This window comes from Pleurodeles waltl, chromosome 10 (assembly GCF_031143425.1).
Source record: "Pleurodeles waltl isolate 20211129_DDA chromosome 10, aPleWal1.hap1.20221129, whole genome shotgun sequence".
NCBI lineage: Eukaryota > Metazoa > Chordata > Amphibia > Caudata > Salamandridae > Pleurodeles > Pleurodeles waltl.
Genome location: NC_090449.1, coordinates 804,267,334 through 804,290,982, shown reverse-complemented (window position 1 = coordinate 804,290,982; position 23,649 = coordinate 804,267,334). Strand labels below are relative to the sequence as shown.

General features: G+C 42.9%; 1 protein-coding gene across 1 annotated transcript in view; it reads left to right on the top strand.

The window, feature by feature from the left end:
• DNAH11 (dynein axonemal heavy chain 11) overlaps positions 1 to 23,649 on the top strand; it is a 2,866,633-nt gene that overhangs the window by 1,297,938 nt on the left and 1,545,046 nt on the right. Inside the window, exons 40-41 of the mRNA XM_069211469.1 lie at positions 5,793 to 5,925; positions 16,384 to 16,511. Of these exons, the coding sequence (XP_069067570.1) occupies positions 5,793 to 5,925; positions 16,384 to 16,511 (261 nt within the window). The remainder of the gene's footprint in view (positions 1 to 5,792; positions 5,926 to 16,383; positions 16,512 to 23,649) is intronic.

Below are 23,649 nucleotides of genomic sequence, written 5' to 3'. Positions count from 1 at the left end.
ACTACTTTGCACTGAACTGGGGCATTACGTTGCTTAGAGCGGAAGAGTGGACTGCAAGTAAAGTGGTGCTGAGAGGAGTGTTTATTGCTACGTCTACAGTTGTATATCAGATTTTAGAAAGAAACTTATCATTTCAGGAAGAAAAACTGCACTGGAGGTGAAGTTTCACACTACTAAGGGGGCCTAGCAGGAGTGGGGTAGAGCTAAGTAATATCTATGCCCTTTGGGACAGGTAAGAGAAACGTGCACCTCTCCTACAGGTAGAGATTGCACAAAGAGGGAGGCAGGGCAGCTTAGCCAGGATGATCAAAAATAAGAACTCAATGCAGCCCATTCTGTCTTTTAGGGATAAGATGGGATGTGAAGTCTATACACAGTAGTCCACAAATGGTGTGTTTGTGAAGCACCTCAGAGGGGTCTGCATTCCCTCCTGGTTGACCACCGGGCTCTCAGTCAGGGACTACATAGCTGCCCTGCCGCTGACACAGCTTAGTGAGGTGGAGCTTGTGGAGCTTGAGGTACTGCGAACAAAAGAGGAGATTTTACAAGCAATAGACTCCCTTGAGACTTTTAAGGATCAGGGGGGAAGATGTATGGGCTTGAGGATGGTTATCAATAATCACCATCCTTCCATTAAGTTCTGGAATACCTGAAAGTTCTCCATGTTTGGGGAAAATGGCGCTAATCAAAATGATAGTGTTACTCCGATATCTGTATGTATTCCAAGACACCATGTACGAGATTCTATGAAAGGTGTTCCATGAACTTCTTCAGCTTCAGTGGAGCTTCTCTTGGTGGCCAAGAGATGCGGAGCGGGAATGTCCACACCTAAACTTGAATGGGACAAAGAGGTGGGGGGGGTGGAGGTACCAAGGCTCGAGTTGTACTATTTAGCAGCTCAGGTACAGCATCAGGTGCACTGGCTGTGTGAGGGGGGCAACTGGGAAAATACACTAGTTGCTGGTACATATGGTGATGATCGTCTGGGTGCTCTTCTGATGAGAGGGAAGAGAGTGTCTGTGACCCTGCCACATGTGATTAGACTGCCGACTCTAGGAGTGAGGTTCAGGGGGTAATATCTAGGGCGCTATATGCCCCTGACCTGGATGTCTGGCTAATGAGACGATTCGAGCAAATGGCTCACAATATGGCTGTTTACCGCTGACAGGATGGGAGATGTACTATGATGTCTGATATCTGTCCTGCAGACCGGTTTATCATGATGCATGAGGTGTTTGAGGCTTTTGGGCTGGGACCCGGACAAGTTTTTCAATACACAAAAATAGCAGCCACGGGCAGACAAATCTGGCCCTCATTCCGAGGCCCTGAACCCACGCAAAAACTGGTCACGGTGCTATCCTGTGGCAGGGGATGGAAACTAATCACACATTCGTATTGAGCTCTGTGGGCTGACAAGCCATTAACGCCCCTGAAGGACGAGGGTGTTCGGCATGAGTATGGTGATGACCCTATTACAACTAAGGAATTGGCCAGATTACATGACGTGCAGAAGGTATCAACCAATGCTCACTTCAACCTTATACAGTACAATATCAGACATATTGATTACCTTTCCCTCAAATAGCTGCATAAGATATATCAGGCAAAAGATGTGGGGTGTGTGTAATATAAGATGTGGTGACGCCCTACTATTGCAAAATTCTCGGTAGAGTGGTATGGGCTGGATGGTCTCCCTCATGATTAAACAGTGCCTAGAAAATTAATGGTTAGTAGAAAATTCATGATGCTTTGACTGGCTCTAGCAGAGACCTACTGCCATCAGATCGCTGAGTCCAGTGCCCCCCCTGCAATCGGAATGGCAATAAGAGTTATTGGAATGGGAGTCAGCAGATGAGGTACATATGAGGAAGGTGAGATGTGATGAGAAAATAGCTGATCATCTGCTTGCATGGGAAGCCATGTCACATGCCTTGACTGAGGGGTATGGAGCAGATCACTGGGAGGGTCCTGGCACAAGTGCTATAGCATGTGCAAATGGTATCTGTACTGAAGCCGAATCTGCGGGGGTATTGACCTCTCATACCTGCCCTCAGATGATACAACTGGACAAAGAGATGAGCCTCTGGTTCATATTGGATGGACTGGTGGATGTAGTATGGGAAATGGGGACAGGGTGTTTTTGGTTTCTTTTGTTTTACCGTTTTACATTTGAAACAAATTCTGATAAGTTGAGCCTCTACTCGTATATATAGACTTGGCATGATGCATTGCAATGAATTATTTGATATTGTATCTGTATTCACATGATTACAGTTCCAATTGTAACAATATTCATGGATTGCTTGTTTTTGTATTCTTGGAAATGCCAAATAAAATATAAAAAAATAGATGTCTGTCCTAGAGTTCACAATGTAGAAGCCCTTACAGTTGAAATAATAAGAAAGGTCACTATGTAAAATCCCTGCCTGTTGAAACTGTCAGATAGTTCACATTGTAAAGCCCTTTCCAACTGTATTGGTCAAAGAGTTCATAATGTAAAACCCCCTCCCTACTCTATTTGTCACAGAGTCACAATATGCAACTCCTTTCTATGGTGGTTGGCAAGAAGTTCACAGAGTAAAATTCTTTCCTATTGTATTTATCAGAGAGTTTACAATGACACGCCCCTTCTAATTGATTTGAGAAATTGGGTTTTTCAAGCCCCAAAGCAGTTGGTGTCAATGGGGGGTTTTCTTTTGTAGTCCTCGAGCCTCAGGCCCTAGGTCCCTCAACCTGAGGGTCAAGTAACCTTTTTAGCTCTTGAATCTCAAGTTAATGAACCAAAGGAGGCTCAGGTAGTTGATGGGGGCCTTCAAATTAAAACTCAACAAACACATAAAAAATACCAATAGATTAATGTCCAGGGAATGCTTCTTAAAAAGTGGAGCATGCCATAATGCACACACTACTAAATATGTGCTCAAAAGTGTGAATATTTACAATATTTCAAGTAGAATTCCAAATTGAAACCCCATCCTACAGAGGCCTTGCAGAAACGCAGAGTGCAAACCACTTACCCAAAGAAATATTACAGGGACAATTAACCTGGTTCTTCTAGTCTGTTTCAGGTATATGTGTGGTGCCTGGTGATGATTTATGCACCAACAGGCTCTATTCCTAAAAACTGTCAGTGACCTGTTTCAACACACAAAGCTTTTCATGATCCGTGAGGTCAAGCAACTAGGATTTATTGAGTTATTCACAATGTAAAATGAGGTTGACTCCCTCTGTCATCACTTTAAAAAATCAATAACATTGTAAATTGTCTTTAACATGTACATAGGCATGCCCATGTGTTTCTTGCCTAAAGACACCCATCAAACCTTTGAGTCAGACAAAAAGAACACACACATGTGAACATAAATTCGTATAGTAGAGACCACCCATTTACTGTGGTTCGACCTAAAAACAGACCTACGTACTAAATTAATTTCTACTGCATTTGTCAGAATTCACAATGTAAACCTCCTTCCCTTTGTAATTTTCACATAATTCAAAATTAAAGTCCCTTCCTATGGTATTTGCCATGGCATTCACAGTATAACTTTCCTTCTGAATATTTTTGACAAAGGGTTTACAATGTAAAACTCCTAATTATTGCTTTGGCTAGCGAGTTCCCAATGTAAGTCATTGTCATTTTGCAGTTATTGGAGGGTTCACAATGTAAAACACCTTCCTATTGTGTTTGACAGGGGTTAACATTGTAAAACTATCCTATTACTTTTGTTAGGAACCCCAATGAAAAACACTATCCTATTGCATTTGTCAGTATTCACCCTTTAACTCTTCTTCCTATTGCTTTTATTAGAACATTGACAATGTAAGATCCATGATTCTGTTGTTAACAAATAGTTCTCAGCAAAAATATCCTCCATGTTGTGTTTCTTGGTTTGTTCACAATGTAAAGCCATGTTGTGTGGATCGTGGCAATCAGTTCATTATCGACCATGCTTCTCAGAGAGTTCACATTGTGAAACTTGTTTTTACGCATTTCTCAGGGGGTTACATCATGCAAGGTCCCTTCCTACTGTAATTTATCCAGGATTCTGCCTTAACAGTGTTCATATCAGTTACAAGCAATGTAACTACTTAGCCGAGCTAACAATTATTTTTCAATCTAATGTTTGTGGAGAAGAGGACCAACATGTGAGTGGAGCCACTGCTTATCTCTTGATACCACCTCCTACTTTCCAGTGATGTATAAGCTGTTGCAGACAGCTAGATATCAATCCAGGCATAAAAACCAATGAAATTCCAAATGAAATCAGGCTTGTCAGAAGGGTTCACCAACACTTTTCATAGTATAGTAATGTTTTAGAATCTATATTAGTTAATATGTGTCTACAGGCTTTAACACTTAATACCAATACAGAGATGAAAGCCTATTGGCTTTAATACATGCTTTTCAAATACATATTTTAGTTCTGCCTCCTTTGTCATATTTTCAACAGATCAGACTTATGAATCCATAAGGTCTACTGCCTTGATCATTTGCTTATCACCGTAATCATGCCAAGGCCTTCTGAAGTCAGGATAATCTGTGCAATACACTCTCAGTAGTAGCATACAACGTCTGCCCAATCAAACGCAGTAGAGAGAAAGATCATTAAATGGGCAGGCCCAAGTCCTATCTTTCAGTATTCCATCTCAGAGCTCTTTTTCAGTTGATCACTTAACTTCCACATCTAAAAATGGCAGGGGATATGGATTTTTCCTATAAAAGGCAACAGCAAGATTTCTGTGATGCTAAAAAAAAAGGTTGGGGTGGGAGATACTTTTTTTCCCAAAACAAAAGACATTAGTTTATTTCAATAAATTGTCTATGTCATCAATCTTGAAAAATCTGAGGAAGTGGTTCCACACAAGAACTTTGGGGGTTTCTCTTGAAGAGGAGTTTACCAGCCTGTTTTTCATCTGAACCACACAGAGCTATTACAGAGTTGTTCATAGTTCTAGAAACCAAACATCAGCTGTCATTTGTTTCTCATTCTTCACTTTTTATGGGAGTGTTAAAGTTATAGAAATTTGCAAGTGCTGGATTACAGTTTTGGAGCTAAGAAAAATGTATGACTTGAAGTTACTATCCACAAAATATTCGATAAAGATGTAAGGCAATATGTTTAAGTCCATTATCTTTGAATTCCAGGGTACTTTGAGGGTCATTTATAGTTTAGTGGAGTGGTATCAACGTAAGGGCGATTAGAAAATATTCTTGATTAGGGACTTTGTCAGTGTGTGTAAATTGACCCACATCTTCACTGATCAGTATACCTTTGGAAATGTCCCCATAACATAAGCCATTGCCAATTTAATTTCACTATTTGGCATCCATGTTTTTAGTGACAGATGTTTGGAATTTTCTTAATTTTTCTCATTATTACGTGAAATTTCAGCAAAATTAAGCTAAACTATGCAAAACACAAATCTGTCATTTCGCTTTGTTTTACCATGAAATGTATCCTTGCATCACTTTTTGCATGAGGAAACAAAAGCTCAGAGAACAGCAGCCAATGGTGTTTTATTGTTCCTGTGCATTTGAAGTAATATTTTTTTTTATTACAAATGGCGTGCTTGCAGTACATTTTTACCACGAGTGGCGTGTAATTAAGTGGAATGACATCATTTTGGGAAATTTGCTTAACAAACATCGTATACAATTCCTGAAATTATGCAACACATGCCTGCATGATTTAAATTTCACACAGCCCTAGGAGCAGTACCTTTTTCAACATAATTTTCATAGGAATACCTGTTCATGCTCTCTTAACATCTGATTTGTGTCTCCTTTTTAGGTTCTGAAGGCCCTGAACAAAACTTACTTAAACATGAAACGAAAGCCAGTGTGGAATGACCTGAACCCAAAAGCAGTATCTACCAATGAACTTTTTGGCTTCATACATCATGCTAGCAGAGAGTGGAAAGATGGCAAGTATATATTTGTCCTATTGAACATATATTGCATGTGTTTTCTCCTAAAATTAGACACTGTAAATTGTTAAAAACACACAATTGTTTTGGTTTAAATAAGATTTGTATGTGTTAATTGACCTCAAAAGAAATTACACACTTTTAAATCCTTAAAAGGCCCTGCTATGAAGCCGCACATTTCCTGTGGTAATACATTTTTCTCTTGCAATGTAAGATTTATAGATCTAGAGAAATATTTCCCAAATCTCTATGCTCTGAACTTTTTAAGTGCAACAAGGTGGCCATTAAATTAAAGTGTATTTGCAGAAGGGATCCATATCTCTCTGTGGAATTGTAAGCTCTTTAGAAACCTGGATAAAGGAAATAGGACCCCTTGGGAGATGTCATTTGAGATTCCCAGAAGTACACCTGGAAAGCTGTGTCTAGTTCAGCTTTCCAGGTGTGCTTCTAGGAATAGTTGTGGAAAAAAAAGTAAGCGCTCAGATGCAGATGCAAATCTCTGTCCATACTTTCACTTTTTTGTGAATACAATCTACATGTTTATTTCTGTAAGCAGGTTTCTTGTTATCCCAGATATTCTACTTATTGCACATTTTTCAAAGGCAATCTGGTTGGACTCAGCTAGGTTCCATCTAAACAGCCCCTCTTTGCAGAAACCATTCTGAATTAAGCTTTGTGCATACTTTCCAGACAGCCATCACACAGGAAGGGGTGCATAATGATAGTCTTCCTGGGCTGGGAGAGAGGGAGGCAGGACACACATTTGTTTAGTCTGTGTCCCTGTCTCACTCAATGGGCTGATTTACCCTCTACTGATGTCTGGAGTCAGCGCTGGGTTGAAAAAGGTTGTGTTACGCTTGAAAAGATCCCTTTGAAGTCACCCCATAACCAAAGACATTTTGGAGTATAAGTACAGGGACCCTGACCCCATGATTTTTTAGCACTTTTGGAACTGTGCCTGAACCTCTGTCAGAAGGACTGTTGCACTGCACAAAGGACTCATCTGGACTCCTCTTCTACTGTTGCCCTGCTACCTATTACTTGTTTGGTGGCAAACAGGACTCACTGTATTGCTTTTCTGTGTGTTGCCCTACTGCCAGCTGCTCCCTGACTCTGCTTGTATTAGACCCATAAACGTTGCCAGGAGGAACTGCCATTATTGCCTTCTGCTGAGCTTTGTGGGCCTGCCACCTGCTGATTGCCGGGCTGCAGGAGGGACTACCGCTCCTTGCACTGATGTTGATGAGCTGACCTTCCTGCTTTGTGCGCACCCACAATTGTTCTCCAGGGACTTATTTGGGTCTAAAAGGGTGCAGTCCTGTAGGTGTAAGAGTTCTGCTTCCCAGGAGCATATGCACCTGCCAACCGGTGTAACCGCGAGTTGAGCCCGAGGTGTATGCCCAGTCCCTGAGCCTTGTTCTGACAATTTGCCTGCTCTCTGCCTGGAAGAGCCTGAAGAAACTACCGCAGAAACCATTGCAATTGGTGCAGCGCCACCCCACTTTTGATTGCAGCGATCATTGCCCATCGAGGACCACCCTAGCGGGACCCCATCTGCTGCAGGAGATTTGGAGAGCAGGGCCTGCCCGTCACAGTACCGGGAAGCAGGTGCTGCTCCAGGGTGATGCAACGGCGACTCTCCCCATGCGCTAAGCCTCTCAGTAACTGCTTTGGTGCTACCAAGCCTGCTTGATGCTGTGGAGGCAGAACCCATCCTAGTGGCCCACCTTACCTTTGCTGGAGCCTTCTCCCCGTGATGCTCCGAGAAGATGAGTGCCCAAGGGAGAAGGAGATGGGGACATACAGAGGAAGAGATCCAGAGTGGTCACGGAGATACCTCCATCCTACAGGTACTGTATGGGCCCGCATTTCCCTCACACTTACCCAGACCATTGCCCAGGGGGAAAAATGTGTGTAATCTCCAGCCTCTGCCCCCTGTGCCCAGGGGCAGTGGCATTAACCCTGCAACATGAGGGACCAGGGGAGGTCTTCCTGCGACCACTTGCAGCATGTTAGCCCCCCACAGGGCATTCATTAGGCCAAATTGAGGGGGTAGCAGTATACAAACACACCTCCTAAATAGGATTTAATGAAGGGCAAAGTACAAAACACATTTAGTCCAAGGGTTGGTGCTGATGAGGTAACAAGTCTCGTACTACTCTGGAAACCATCAGCCCTGAGTTTAGGCCCACTAGAACTAATTGTAAATATTAGTGCCACAGCACACGTCAGTCCATTTAATAATGTCAAACTCAGGATAAGTAAACCATAGTCAGTATTGTTCAAGTTCAAGATGCAAAGTTTACTGAATAGTGGTTCAGTCCTTAATGTGCACCAGAATACTATATAATGTTAAAACAGGCAGCCAACATGTGTTTCATCACCTCAAGTGACTTTTTCCAAGGCTAAGTGGTTTACATCGTCTATCTTGAGCAAAAAGATGAGAAATTAGGATAATTGTGCTGTGGTACTAATATATACAATTAACAAGGCATTCCTTAGGGTGAATTCTCTTCAGAGCCCCCTTGAAATAAAGCCTTGCAGATGCAAGAATCCAGTCCTGAGGAGTTACCACATTTAGCCAAAGTGGAGTGCAGGCCTGCCTGGGCCCCTGTAGGCTTGCCGTCACTGCGTTTGTGAGGGAATTGATATGTACCGAGCGATATCAGGGGATCCAGGTGGTCCCATAACCCAAATAAGGCATCTCATGGGTTTATGTAGCCATACACTTTGTTTTGGATACCTGCAGGATGACGAGTAACATTACAATGATGGCATGTGATGCACAATGATTGTAGCTCATATGGTTTACTGCTAAAAGAACTCCGGATATTATAAGATATGCAGTGTTTGTCCTGTAATGTCAGAGTGTCACATTTTAACTCAGGACTGGCACAATATGCATAGTACTTATGATCTGTGTAATTTCTGGTGTTATGATATGTACACACTAGAGAAACCTATTTTTCATATAATTCTGTGTGGAATCTCTTTTGCGGTGTAGTTACTGTGTCACTTGTGTGAGTGTGTTGCACAAATGCTTTACACGTTGTCTCTGGGGATAAGCCTGACTGCTCTATGCCAAGCTATCCGGAGTTGAGCACAGGTTATCTTTGGTGTGTAACATACTTGCTCTGACTAGAGGGGTGGGTTCGCCTTGGCTTAGGTCCCTACCCTAGCCAACCAGAAACCCCATTTCTAACAGATATCAACTGAAATTTGCAAGAAGACATTTGCCTCCATCCTTTTAGAGCTACAATAATCTAAATTAACAGGAGAACATGAGTAGCTGAAAGCAACACATCTCTGAAGTTACTTCACACTTAGGGTAGTAGTTCACCCCAGGCAGTTTTACCTAAACCTCTTGTAGACTGAGGGGGTGAGAAAACACATGTTCAGACAAGTAAGTATGCAAGGACATGCTTTGTCAGCACTGACTGAACACTTTTTACTATACAACTACTTAAAAGAACAAGCCAAGAACAAAAAAACAGAAATGGCTCAAACCTGTCTCAGTGACATGAACCTTAAATGCTTCGAACCACCACTTTCACAAAGGCCAGGCCACTGGGTTTTATGCTGGACAACAACCTTGCCCTCTATCCATACATTGCCAAAAAGCAAAGATTGCCTGGTACCAGTGTTCTTCTAAAGAACATGAAACTGTTTCTTTCAGGAAGTGACTTCAGAACTGCTATTCAGTCCCTCAATCTTGCATCTGCACTGTAGTAATGCCATGCTTCATGGCCTTCAAGATTCCACACTGGCTGACCTCTTCACTTAAGGGCATCCTACACACTGGGACACATCTCATCCACGGTTTGAAGAAATATATCACATCACTGCTATCACAGTGGAACTCAATACAATATCCTTGCCCGCTCACACTAAAACCAGCTGCCTCATTTGCAAAGTTGTCACAGCTTCACCATCTCTGGGGGTTCTTGGCACACCCCCATCCAGGGCACCATCAGACTGTGGACTAAGAAGTGTAAAAAAGTTTAAAAAAAAAAAAAAAAAAGAAAGCAGCAGGCCTTTTTCATCTATGCACCCAAGACCTGGAATCCCTATGTCCAGCAGGACCACACCAACTCTTTTCCAGTTTAGGAAAGAGTACAAGCATCACCTATTTAAACAATTAAAGAACACTACACCACAATTTTTGGGTCAAACAAGTCCTCTGCATGGTAATGGATGGGCAATTTTGCCCTGAGTTTGTAGTGGTCAGTAGGAGTGAACAGATCCTTTTTAATCTGTCTCACTAGAGTGAGTCATACAGGCTAACTTGCTTTAAAAGTTCAAATGCTGGGTGCTTAACTCACCCTTAGCCTACATCAGACTGGTGTGAAGAGTAGCGTAGTGCAGAGCTGGTGTATTTGTGCTGGGTGTGTGTGCCTGGGAAGGGTGCGGCACAAGGATAGTGTATGCATGGTGTTTGCATACGCTTGATGTACATGTGCCTATGAGTGGTACAGTACCTGAAGAATGTAGTGCTGTGCAGTGCATGCAATATAAATGCATGTAGTAGATTTATGTGTGCCTGTGAGTTTTACAGTACATGAAGAGTGCAGGTCATGCATGTATGCCTGTTAGTGGTACAGTGTATGGGGGATACAGTACTTTGTAGTGCTTGTATGTTGTATATCTGCACTGGATGTATGTGTGCCTGTGGCTGGTACAATACATAGAAGGCTCTATGTTCCATTTTGGGATACCCAGTCCTGCATGGTGAAACATGGAGGAGGTAGAGAGCTCCCCCCCGACTGGTTTGTGTATTGCTCCATTCCTGTAAGTTGGGTGGAAGACACAATGGGGAGTGGAGAACCAGGCTTCCCTTGTACACTTCAAATTGTATTCTTTGATTCAGTGAGAGGTCACAATGAACGGGCCTGGGCACATCTAAGTGCTGAGAATGGGCTGATAAGTGAATCATAAAGATTAGGACTGGGGACTCTAAGACCACGTTTTGATGCACATATTACCATGACTGACATCTTGGTGTGAACTTGCATGCCCTGTGTTGTGTGATTATCAGCTTCGCAAACACTCCTGCTGTGACAGACTGCTTTTCAAGAAGAAGAGGAAGAAGAGGAGTGGACACTTCCAAAGAAGAACCCCAACATAAAATGTCAAAGAATCAGACTCTTAATCACTTTAATGTCTGGAAATGGACTATAAGAAGGAGAGGTTGAGACCCCACAAAATTGTCAACTGCCAAGCAGCCAGAAAGGCTGTGTGACGGGGAGAGGCCCCATTTGACTTCTGACCGGGCGCAAAGCCAGCTAGTCACCCTGCTGGGTGAGGGGACATCACCTAGGGAAAACAAAACCACCTAGCCTGGAGCACCCATGCTTGCCTCCTTGCCAAGACCAGTGTGCTCTATGAGGAAGAGGATAGTGTTGACGGGAGCTAACTCCAGTGGAGAGCCCTGTTGAGTGGAAGGTGGGAGGAAATGACTGTTGCACCTATTGGGTGGTGGCCCATTTGCAGGACAAAGTCGGTGACCCCTGTATGCTCGGAGAGGTTCATCATAAAAATAGCCATGTGTCATGCTATGCTGTTTGGGCCAGAGCCCTGCGTGGTAGCGAGGGGACAACCCTTGTATGCCAGGAGGGGCCATCAAAGAAAGACTTGCTGAAAGGAGCCATAACTCTGTGCATTAGAGAAGCGGTGACACTATATACCAGGAGGGGCCACAGTGGAGAGCATCACTGTGCTGATCGGGCCAGAGCCTATGGAATGTCAGTTGCGGGGACCCTACATGCCAGAGCATGAAGGACTGCAACTTGTTCTGCACTGCTGGAGAAGAAAGGATTCTGTGGAAACACCGGTGCACCATCAGGCAAGGGACCCAAGACAGAGTCGCCAGCTCCCACTGGGAGCTGAACAAACACTTACTCTACCCGCAGAAAGCCTTAGGTCACTTCAGGAGTACAGCCTTGAGGGAGAGACTCCCCACCCTCTGAGTGCACCCACCTGGGTCACTGTGAGTTCCCACAGATGGGGTACCCTCAAACTCTGAATGCTTCACACCTGCCGGTGCTAGCAAGACTGATCTCTGACCTGTCAGCCCCCAGAGCACTTGCTGCTAGTAGTATTGCAGTGCTAGAACACTGTTGACTTTAACTGAGAATCAATGTGGACACTTGAGACTAGGACTGCCACTAGGGTACACCCTCAATTTTATTAATAGTGAATGAGGAATAAACATTATCGCTAACTCGATAAAGCTGTGGGACAGGGATTCCCAAAAAAACACTAGAGCTTCAATATCATTAGGGATTCCGCAGGTTTTTGTGGGTTGCAGTAGAAATTAAAATACTTCTGTTTTCATAAAAGTGAACATTTGGGTGGACAATGATTTATTGTTGCTGCTGCACACATTTTGAGTTGTGAGCCTGAGTTCACTCTCTTGTATCCACACCTCCCTCCCTGAGGGAGCCTTGGACTGCTCAGATCACGCATACCCTGAGACTTAATTGCAGAAGGGCCCCAAGACATCAGGTGAAAAACATCTAAATCCCCACTTTTGGGCCCAATTACCCCTGCATGCTCTGTGGGATTCTAACAGCAGTACATTAACAGTCCCCAATCTACCTACTCCTCCTATCACTCATTTACTTTATGCTTGTCTTTGACCATGCATAGCGCTAGACTGCTTTTTGGATGGGTACACACTATAAAAACAGCATATACATACATGACTTTTTACAATCACCAGAGTGCTTGTGGAGAATTGGTGCTGATGTGCAGCAATGTGTTCCCTTCCCCCTGTGAGTGAGGAGCTCCTCTGGCAACTCTTTGGCTGAAGAGTCATAGGTTGCACCTGTATGCTTAAAGTGGTACTTTACCTGAGAAACTATAATCTCAGTTGCTGCACCTACAAGCCTAGCATCAATATTCTCTATCAATGATTTGCAATCACCACGAAAGACATAAGTCTGGAGTTATAAGCACTGATTACACGAAGATGGATATTAAACACTTTCTACTTTCTATTTTGTGAGTACCTGAATTACTAGGAACTGCAACTAGTAGAATGCACATTGAAGTGCTGATATGGCTGCACTGTACTCCCTTTCCTTTGTAATCGTTAGGCTCCTCTAAGAGCAGTATGACTGATGAGTCATGGAATGCACCATCATGCTTGGAGTGTTACTTTACCTAAGAAACTATAGGCTGCATTTCAGACACCCCAAACCTACTATGGCTCCTCTCTGATGACGCCTGCCAATTACCAAGGCTGTGCTAAAAAGGATGATAAAAATGTTCAGTTTTATGGGTGCTAAATTTACTACAAACCAAAATCTCTCATTTATCTTGAGTGACCTGTATAACCCTGCAGTGCTTGTGAGCATGAAGTAATGGCTGGACCAAACTGATTATGCGTGGTGGATCCAGCTTTGTGGAGTATCAAATTAAACAACTCAAGATGTTAGGTTGTTTCCTTGAACGTACCCTCACTACTTCTCTTCTCACAAAATTCAGACATAGCTACGCCGTTGTGCCTGCTGGTTCCAATCAACAAAACCTTCAATGGGGCAGGAAGGGATCTTTCTTTTCATGTCCCTGGATTACGCCAGTCATGCAGGTTAGCTAGTGTTTTGAGAGAAGCAATGCCTTGATAAAAACTGCGGCCATGAAAATTGTGTTGTCATCCATGGAACAAAAGTAATGTGCTGTTTGCCCATATCCTGAATCGTGTGGTTAAATCTAGCAAAAAAAGCTATACCTAGCAACACATGGCAATTAGTTGAAGAACTGTTTGGAAGAGGTCCACTTTCCCCAATACCATTATAAGGTATCTGCTAGCTATCACCACCATGGAGTTAAGACACTTTGAGCATTCAGGATATTAATTACCATGAAGCTGGGATTTGACATAAGGAAGATGAAGGTGGACATGATTGATTACCTTCAAAGTTAAAAGTACTGCTCAAGTTCTGACAGTCTGGTTACTTGGCACCAACTGCTTCAGTTTGAAAATGGAAGAAGATGTGATAACTGCTGAGGATTTCCTACATGAAAAGTGGGATCCTGTCTGAAACAGAAGGCCCCTATCAGTGTTCAGCCATCCTGAGAAAATTAAAATTATGAATAAAATAGTTTTTCTTTCAAATATTGTCCTCTGCAAGCAGGACCCTGTTGCATGACCACTAATGCACTGAGAAAGAGAAGCAGTAAGGAAATTTCTCAGGTGAATCACTACCCTGTGGCAGTGTATCCCTGGCAGTCGTCCTTGAAATGGCCCACTATTTCTTCACAACATGTCGTGTTGTAGTACTCTTACCATGGGGGTAAGGCTGCTTGATTTTGGCCGACAGTGTGTAGGTGACTGAGTCAGTCCCACACTAACTGGAAACTGTTGCGCTGACCTTCTTAACCAGCTAGCAGCACCTCACCCAAGCCTAGAAAGTAAAAGTGATTTGTGGCAGCCTAAAAACATGACACTGACTCCTCAAGGAAGTTGTGGTGGAACAGATCTTCCCCCTTTCTCTCATTTGCAAAAAGTCTCACACATTTGAGGGCAGACACAGAAATGCAGAATAAGTTTCAACACATTTGTTGAAGAAACACATTCTATGATAAAAGGCATGAGCTTGAAATTATTAGGAAGATGACTGTGACCATTAGAGTAAAACATATAAACAGTCCCAACATCCTGACAAAATCATGAGTCTAAGAACTCCTACCTAGACTCCTAGCATCTAACTGAGAGCATAGGAGTGTTAGCCCGCCTGCCCATACTAGTCTAGGGAAGGAGCTCTAACCCCATACCTAGAAAAAGGCAAGGATCTGCCTGTTATTCTGCTGGCAGTCTCCATGGTTTGCTGGAAAGACAAGGTCAAGATCAGTGAAGCTGTCAACTAAGAGTCACACAGTTTAAGATGGCTGGTAGGAATGTCCCCTCTACCCTTCTTTGGTGTTTATATAATAAAATGTGTTGTGTTCTGAGAACAGGACTGATGTGATATGTCTATAGTTAGAAGGTTCACTCCGCAGCTCTTGGATCATCAATACCAAGTACATTATTGTGTTCAATGATGACCCTGAGCAGGGCTCAGATCGAAATGTCATGCAAAGGAACTGACAACAATGCTTTCACAGAAAGGCAGCTGATTATAATATAAAAACAACCCTGCTCAAAAGCAAGCTGTGCTCAAATATAATAAGTGAATAAAATGTGTATATAGGCAAAAAGGCACAGGCCGCAGGCCTGAAGTAAAATAGAGGAGCCCAATATAAGCACTAAAAGGAACCCACAAAAGTAGTGCCTTCTGTCTTTCCCAGTCTTTTCTGCTACTTCATTACTCTCCAACATCCCATCTTGAAAGTTTGCATCAACACCACACCACTACAGTGACTTACTATTTTGTTGTTGTTTGCCTTCTGGTGAGCCCCTGGTGCTCTGAATCCATTCCTGAAACAACTTCAGTCTACATCTTCGCCTGCCCATCTCGAACAGAAGTCCCTACGTCTAGGTGTCTGACACCCACTCTTCTCCACCAGAAGTGCCAGGGGAATTGGAGGCAGGATCCTTGATGCCAGGATGGGCCAGTCGCCCATCCTATAATTATTTTCTCCTTTATTTACCTGGTGATCTAGTCTGCTTTGTGCTCACTTGGTTAGAAAAATTCAGGTGAGACCCTAATCAGCACCCCCCAGGGGGGCTAATGAGTGGCTTGGCCTAGAGGGTTATGGGTCTGCCGGATGCCTGAACAGGCCTGCCACCCACCCTATTCCTACTTTTTATGTGTGCCATTGGTGTCTGGTCAGCACAGACAGGCAAAACGACTGTTATGGTTCTAGTTCATTAGGGAAGCTATACCTTGTGCCATGGGGGTGGATCACCCATAAAAAATGACCTTGATGTTTAGCTGATGGATCCTTACTCAGTAATCACCTTCTCATGGTAACCCTTGGGTATGAATCCACTCGAGAGGTACCACTGGAATGGGTTAAGTCTGTCCTTTCGAACTGTACCTCTTCCATTGTGATCGGTGCTCTGGTATTGAGCTGTGCCCTGAGCACCAAGCACTGCAAAACCTTAAGGAATCTGATAGCACCTTATACTTTCACTTTCAGTTGTGATGACATCAGTGCTAATGATCATTGACAAATCTTTAGGCTGCTGTTGAAGCTTCTTTTCTGTAGCACAAAATGGGGCCTGAAAAAGGAATTATTTCCAGCTTTGCATGTGAGAACATGACTTGTACTTCCCTAGCACTTTGAAGGTAGTATTGGGGGGCAGAAAGGTAACGCCCTTTGCCCCAAATAGGTGAAAAGGTAAGCAGCACTCTTGTTAGCAGCATTTTTTAATTTGGGGGTAGTTTTCTATTTATCTATTAATTAATTTTTAGTTTTGTTACAGCATTTATCTACGTGTATGTTTTCTTTATAATGATCTAAGCCATCAAACACTTACATCTAATACTGCAATCTTTTCTCTTCAAGGTCTTTTCTCATCACTTTTGCGGGAGCAAGCCAATATCTCAAATGATGGTCCAAAGTGGATTGTTTTAGATGGAGATATAGACCCCATGTGGATTGAGTCTCTTAATACTGTCATGGATGATAATAAGGTGAGGAACTTTAAAAATGTGCCTACCCATTTTGCATTTTGTATGGTGTGCTCTGGGGGGCATATTGTATGCCTTTTTCCCAAGTGAAATGCACATGTAAAATAAATCTAGCATTAGGTGTTGATTGTAATCTGATTGACAAGGATGTTAATCTATATTTAATTTGCTATGTCCCCCTATCTATGGATGTTGACCTTTTTCGAGTATGAGAAGCTTAAAGGTAGCTTAATTGTTTTGTTTTCATCTTTTAAGCTATCCGTATTTTTGTTTTTACATTGTTTTAATCATTTTCATTATTGATATGGGATCCTCCTTGAACGGACAGGATATATTCCTTTAAACATTCTGTCTCTCTTAAGCCCCAGATCTAATTTTCTAACCTAGGATAGGCATTACCTGGTTGTTCTAGGGATTCACGTTACTCCTATATGACTGAGAATCCCATCCCACAATTCCTTGTACCTGTTAGGGGAAAACTGGAATAAAGAGAGACAAGACTTCTCTGGCAAGGCAAAAATACATTTAAACATAACTACCTGAAGATCAGTCACCTCCGTAGAGGTGCTTGTTGATTTCAAATAAGCGCTTGCAAGCAACCCTTTATATAGTCACAAAAATACTGACTTCATACATATCATCTTAAAAACCAATACAAGTCACATAATAAAAAGTTAGTAATATACTTTCAAATAAACACCACCTCACGTGTGCCCTTCAATTTATGGCCTCTTCTCTAGGTTCCCCTCATCATAATCCTATGAGAGAGTTGAAAAAACAGTAACCTTCCTTCCCCAAGTTTGTGTCTATTACTCTGTTCCCAAGACTTCTTATCTGACTCTGTATTCTCTTGACTAAATTTAACTTTGACCAATATTTTCTAAGTCATGTCTCTATTGAGAATGAATTACATTCTTGTGAGATGTGATCATAAACTCTTCAAGGCTTGTTTAACTGAAAGTTGTTTAGCTTATGTACTGCTTTCTGGTGAACTCTCACCTACTTTGTGTCCTTGCAGCTGGGGCCTGTACTGCTCTGTACCCTATGTATAGTTCTACAACGCTCTCTACTGATGTCTGTGGTACAGAGATTTCCTCGCATTTTATTCTTTCCCAAAGAGAGCCATTGTGGATTAGATTTGGTGAATATGGTTTCTAAGAGGACCCATCTCCAGGGACCATTGGGTTATGAAATTTCTTTTGTGGAAGTTTAATGTAATGCTACTTGTACTTTCACTTTCAGTTGCATTTGTGAAATGTAACTAAAGCCTACAGAACTAGGCCTTTGGAACGAGCGACCTCATTTTGCCAGAGTCTTTTTATTTTTTAAAATTGTTTTTTACTGGATATGTTTTCCTATTTGTTTTTGATCCTTTTGTGCTTACTAGTAGTAATATGTTCATGTATGCAGGCTCCATTTCCTTGACACACACTGAACTTCAGATAAAACTCTTAATTATTACTTCTAACTGTAAGTCCTAACATCCCATAGGTTCAAGTGTGAATCTCAGCCTGACAACAGCATGCTAATTCACAAGTTTGTGGTAAACGTGGGCTTTAATCTAAATACTGCACCCTATGTATTTCTAAAAAGATTGCTACAATTTAAAGTTTCCTCTGTGGTGTACCACACCGATGAACTACTTTCACCAGTGCACATCTTGTGTGCAGCATCCATGTGGTGGCTTCTTGTGCTTCTTAAATTCTAACTTGTATATGCTCGAATAGAGCGGTTCCGCAGTGGAACCAAAAATGGACCTTGAGTAAAAGGACAATACAAATGAAGATCATTCCAAAATTAAAAGAAAGTTTCTGCATAAAAGTGTCTTCATGTTTGGGTCTGGATACAGACAACTTTAGCTGTATGGATGATTTAGCTTTCTCCAATGAAAGGTACACAGCGAGAGAGATTGTAGGCTTTGGGTTAGCCTCTGTCTGATATTGGCATTCATACCTGTTTCATGATTTGCCATTGTTAAATGGGCAGTCTGTACATCAAGTCCTTTATTTTTGTGGATGGTTGCGTTGCCCAGTTGCGTTCCTGTTATCTGTTGGTGAATGAGAATCCAGTAGTCTGCTTATTTTTGTTAGGTGGCAGATGCAGCATGATGTCCAGCTTGTAATTGAGTCACTGTAGTTATTTTTTTAGTTTGAGACAGCTTTATTATAATATTATCACAAGAGTACTTATAGTTATATATAAGTTATAAGACAATGTAATGGAACAATATACATCATTAAACCATAGGAAGTCAAAAATGTATGCATTGTAAAACTATAATCATATAACAATAAGGATATATGAAGCAGTACCTTAACACTTTAACACTTTAGCATTTTATATTTTAAATGTTATAGTAGATAGGAAAGAAAAATAAGGAAAAAGAAAGGAAATGGAAGGGAGACTTAGGGCCTCATTACAAGTTTGGTGGTCCTGAAAAGAATTCTAGGCGGCCCTATTTTGAATTACACAGACAGGACCCCTAAGCAAAAAAGTCAGACTGCCAGTGGTTCGGAGGCCCAGATGTAGGCGGTCTGACCTCCAGCACCGTCAGAGGCGCTGCCAACTACCGAGCATATTACAATCTCTGTAGCCGTGACGGTCCCTTCGTGGCATCAATCAATGGCAGTCAGAACCACAGCAGTTCGTGGTCAGCAAAGTAACCGACAACTGCACATTGGATGAATTAAAAAACAACACAACTGACACACATTGGCCACGTGGACACACCTACAAAGAACATTATAAAACACACCCCTTCACAAACCACAATCCTTTGCATTGACACAGCAAGACACAGAAGCTCGAGCAACTTTAATCCGTAGAATATGTAGATTAGGTACCCTTTTTTCATCATCCCATTGAGCACCCTGCACACACTTTTGTCCATTCACACCCTATTGCACTTCCCCTGTTAAGTAAGTCCCTGTCACCCTTAATATGTTTTTCCACCATGTCACATTTAAAAAAAATCACAGTTTTTCTGAAGATTAGTTAAGAGTCATGGTGGATGAAATCATAAGAGTACAGCCACAATTGTTTGCAACACAAGTCCAGCACACTCCTCTCAGTAGGAAAATTAAAATGTGGGACAGGGTTGTCAACAGACTAAATGCTGTAGGCACCACCCTGTGCACAAAGGAAGACATTAGGAAGAGGTGGAATGACCTACGGGGCAAGGTCTGTTCCCTGGTCTACAGGCACCACCTGCAGGCCAAGAAGACTTGCGGTGGCCCTCCCAGTGCCCCATTATTACTCTTTCCCCAGGAGGAGAAGGTCTTGGCCATCCTGCATCCTGAGGGCTTGACACAACACAAAATGTCACAAAAATGCAATGTCCTGCATGCTGATAGCTCAACTTTACTCACTGTCTTGTTCATGTGCCTCACCAACATTCAATACCCAGAGTATCTGAATATAAACACTCGCAGTGTATATCATCGGACCCAACATCACAGTTACCAAGGCTCATCACATGCCATATGTCCAAATGGGCCAGGAACTCTCACAATATCAGAAACACATGCAGGGATTCATGTCATGTCCCACAATGACATTGTATGCTCAAACATACCTGTAGCTTGCACACAGATATGTAAAACACAGCAGTTGTCAAGTATTGAGGAGTAGTGAGTGACCTGACTACAACTCCCAGAAGCCACTGTTTTAGCAACTCCAACTACCAGTCCAGTGTTCTCTTGTCCAAAGACCCTTGTTTATCAACTCACAAATGAAATGCACTCACCTGGGAGTGATTAAGCACAGGTCATGCTCAAATCAGAGTGGTGTCTTTCTACCTAGCTCAATCTTGACTTGCTAACCCATGATCTAATTATTGAGGACAGGAAGGACAGCTTACTCAGTGTGTGCAACAAGTATTCCTAAGGTCTCAAGTTGCATTACCAGATTGGCAGCACCATCAGACACATTGACACAGCACTATGCGCACAATGACTACAGTTACATATGCACCAAAGGACTGGGTCTGCCTGCATCCCACCCAACTAGGTCTTCATATGGTCAAAGCCATATCTTGCCCATCCGCTGTGTTGGCTGCACTGATGGCAAGAAGTCATTTTCAGGCCATCCTCCCAAGTGCAAATGATCTGCACATCTCAGCAGCTGCTCGAGTCTAAATGAGGTAGCATGCTTTACACATGTCATGTCAGTTCACCCAATACCATGGTTACTTGCCACAATTGGATTAACTGCAATTTAACTTTGTACAAGGTCTCTCCTTATTGTAACTCCAAACCGTTGGAGGTAGATGTCACAATACAACCAGTAACACAGTACGTTTTACATCAACAGGTGGATCTGCCATTGGGCACACGAAGGGCCCAGAACAGACTGCCACTACGACAAGGACACTCCTGGATGCCTCGACATCGAGGACGGTTCTGGCCCATCTGGGCAACCTGGTCAGATGGCAACAGTGAGTCTCACTGTGCCCACAACGTCACCTCCTAGTCCTGTTGCTTCAACATCACAGGCAACCATTTGCTCCCCAACCTGTGCCCTGAGCACAATGTATACCATCTTGTGCCCCCAGTCCTGGATCCTGAGGTACAGCGTAACACTTTGGAAAATGAGGGTCCAGGACCCAGTAGGAGGAGGCACCCTGTTGAAATTGCTAGGCTGATGGGGGTAGGGTACATGGGAGGGATGCTGTGGGCCAGTGGGTTGAAACCACTGGGGCTGCTCGTGGCCAGGACACTATCAGTCATGTCTTGGGGGTATATCAGGAGTCCCAAGGCGAGATGGGCCAGGTGTTGAATGAACTCAAGCAGCTACAGAGAGACATGCATAGGAACATGCGGGAACAGATGGAGGCACACAATACCAACATGGCCTCCCTAACGGGTGTTGAGGGACATGCATACCACCCTGAGCATGGCTTTTCAACACTGGTATAGCCCTTCCTTTGGCCAATCAACAGCAGGCCCAGCAACATCTGTGCCAGCCCCTGGAAGGGAGGCCCTGCCAGAGGAACAACAAGGCCCTGACACCCCTACCTCTGTAGCAGCAGATTCCCCTCCACCCCAAGTGGGGACGTACCGCAAAGAATCTAGGAGGTGCATATGGCAAGACACCCACCACTGCCAGTAGTAACCCTCTTCCTTAAGGACTTCTTTTGTGTGTTAATCATTCACTTTGGACTAATGCTGAACCACCTACCTTTTCCAATTGGAAGAGTACTCTGGACTTTGGACTTACATTGGTGTGGCACCTACTCTAGTGATTTCATTTACCATGACTGACCCCTTCACATTTGATTTTTGTTGAGTCATGCCAAATATTTTCTGTTAGTCATAGCTGCACAATACAAATCACCTTTCACTGACTCTGTCTGCTGATATTGATTTCATATTTAGCCATGTAGATATGTCAGAGCATGTGAATCATACAATGATGATTCAAGCTATTTATACAAGATGAGATATGTTGCATGTACACAGTGCACAGCGAGAATTATAACCCTCCCATACAAACACATACTTACAAGTGTCTGCTCAAACTAAAATCTTTATTACAGTGTTCAGTACATAGGCTGTCAATCTGTCAGGACTATTGAAAATCAAAAATGATTGATTCATACTGAGTAAATGAAAATGTTTACAAGTATGGACCTCCAGACCACAGAAGGAAGGGATTTGTCAGATATTGTCCTATAGAATAGGCAAACATTGATGTGGTTGATGACATCAGCTTGACCCTTATCACATACCACACCAAAGTAATTCATCATCACTCAGTCCAAGAGATGGCAGTACAACAGTCCCTGATCACAGGGCCATCATAATCCAATGTCCATTCACCTGGTGGTATGACACAATCATATGTCAGTGTGTGGCACATGCAGTGTGGCCTACAATGATGAAACACATCTACAGCTACATATAGGTCATACAATAGGCTTGTTTAGCCAATGTGAATGGAAGCTGACTTGGTTGTTAGCTAGCACTAAATATTTCATGCCCACATGAAAACATATATGATGCATCAGGCCCACCACAACACGCAAAACAAGTCCAATGTGCACTTCTGATCTTCCACCCAAACACTGTGCAAGCTGTCTTGGCACAGGTCTCTGAAAGTCTGCGACCTACATTACCTGGAACATTCCATGTCTGCTTTGCATGCCTAAACAGCATCACATACTTGCCAATGTCACAACTCTGAAATGCCCACACGAGGATGACATTGGGAAAGGTACCTGTACAATGCACAAAACAAGGAATAAAGGCTTTACACCATACATATCACACAAGTCACATAGCAGGCATCTGGAAAACAAAGTACATTGCAAGGAAACTGACTGAAACAAAGCAACATCATCAAGGTGGGGTTGTATCAAAAGCTATCTCATCAAGCAGACTTTGGCTGATTATAGCAGAGCGTTAGCTCCCTAGCTGTATCCTGAACACTCAACTTAAAACATTCTCACAACTACAGTTCATTCTACAGTCACAGGTATGACATCACAAGACATACTTACACTCATGAGAAGTAGCTGTGGATGAGATCTTCTCGCAAGTCAGCTCCATCCTCTTCACCACTGTCATCCTCAGTTGGCATTTCAGGAATCTCACCTGGTGGCACTGCAGGCTCGGCCTCCTCTGGGATGTGTGGAATATTCCTCCACAGGGTGATGTTGTGGAGCATGCCACATTGATCTGACACACTTTCCCGGGTGAGTAGAGGAGGACTCCTCCAGCCTGTCCAGACACCTAAATCTGGCCTTCAGGAGCCCAAATGCCCACTCCACTGTGTTTTTCTACAGACCTTATTGAAGCAGACTTCCCCTGGCATAGTTGGATTCCTCTGCAGCACCAACAACCAAGGATGGTTTGGATATGTTGAGTCTCCTGTTAAGGAATGGGACATAAGTGAACCAATGAGTCCCTCATTTCATGATTGTAGCACATGAAATTGCTCACATGCAATCAGCACACATGTGACTTACCAACTAGCTAGGCTCTCTTTGTGTGCAGTTGTGACATCACCTTGGGTATGGTGCTGTTCTGCATTATGAAGGAATCGTGCTGATCCAGGATGGTGGGCACTTACATTTGAGGTGTAGCGATCCACCAAACAAACAAATTGGACAGTGATGGAATGGAAATTCTTTCTGTTGACA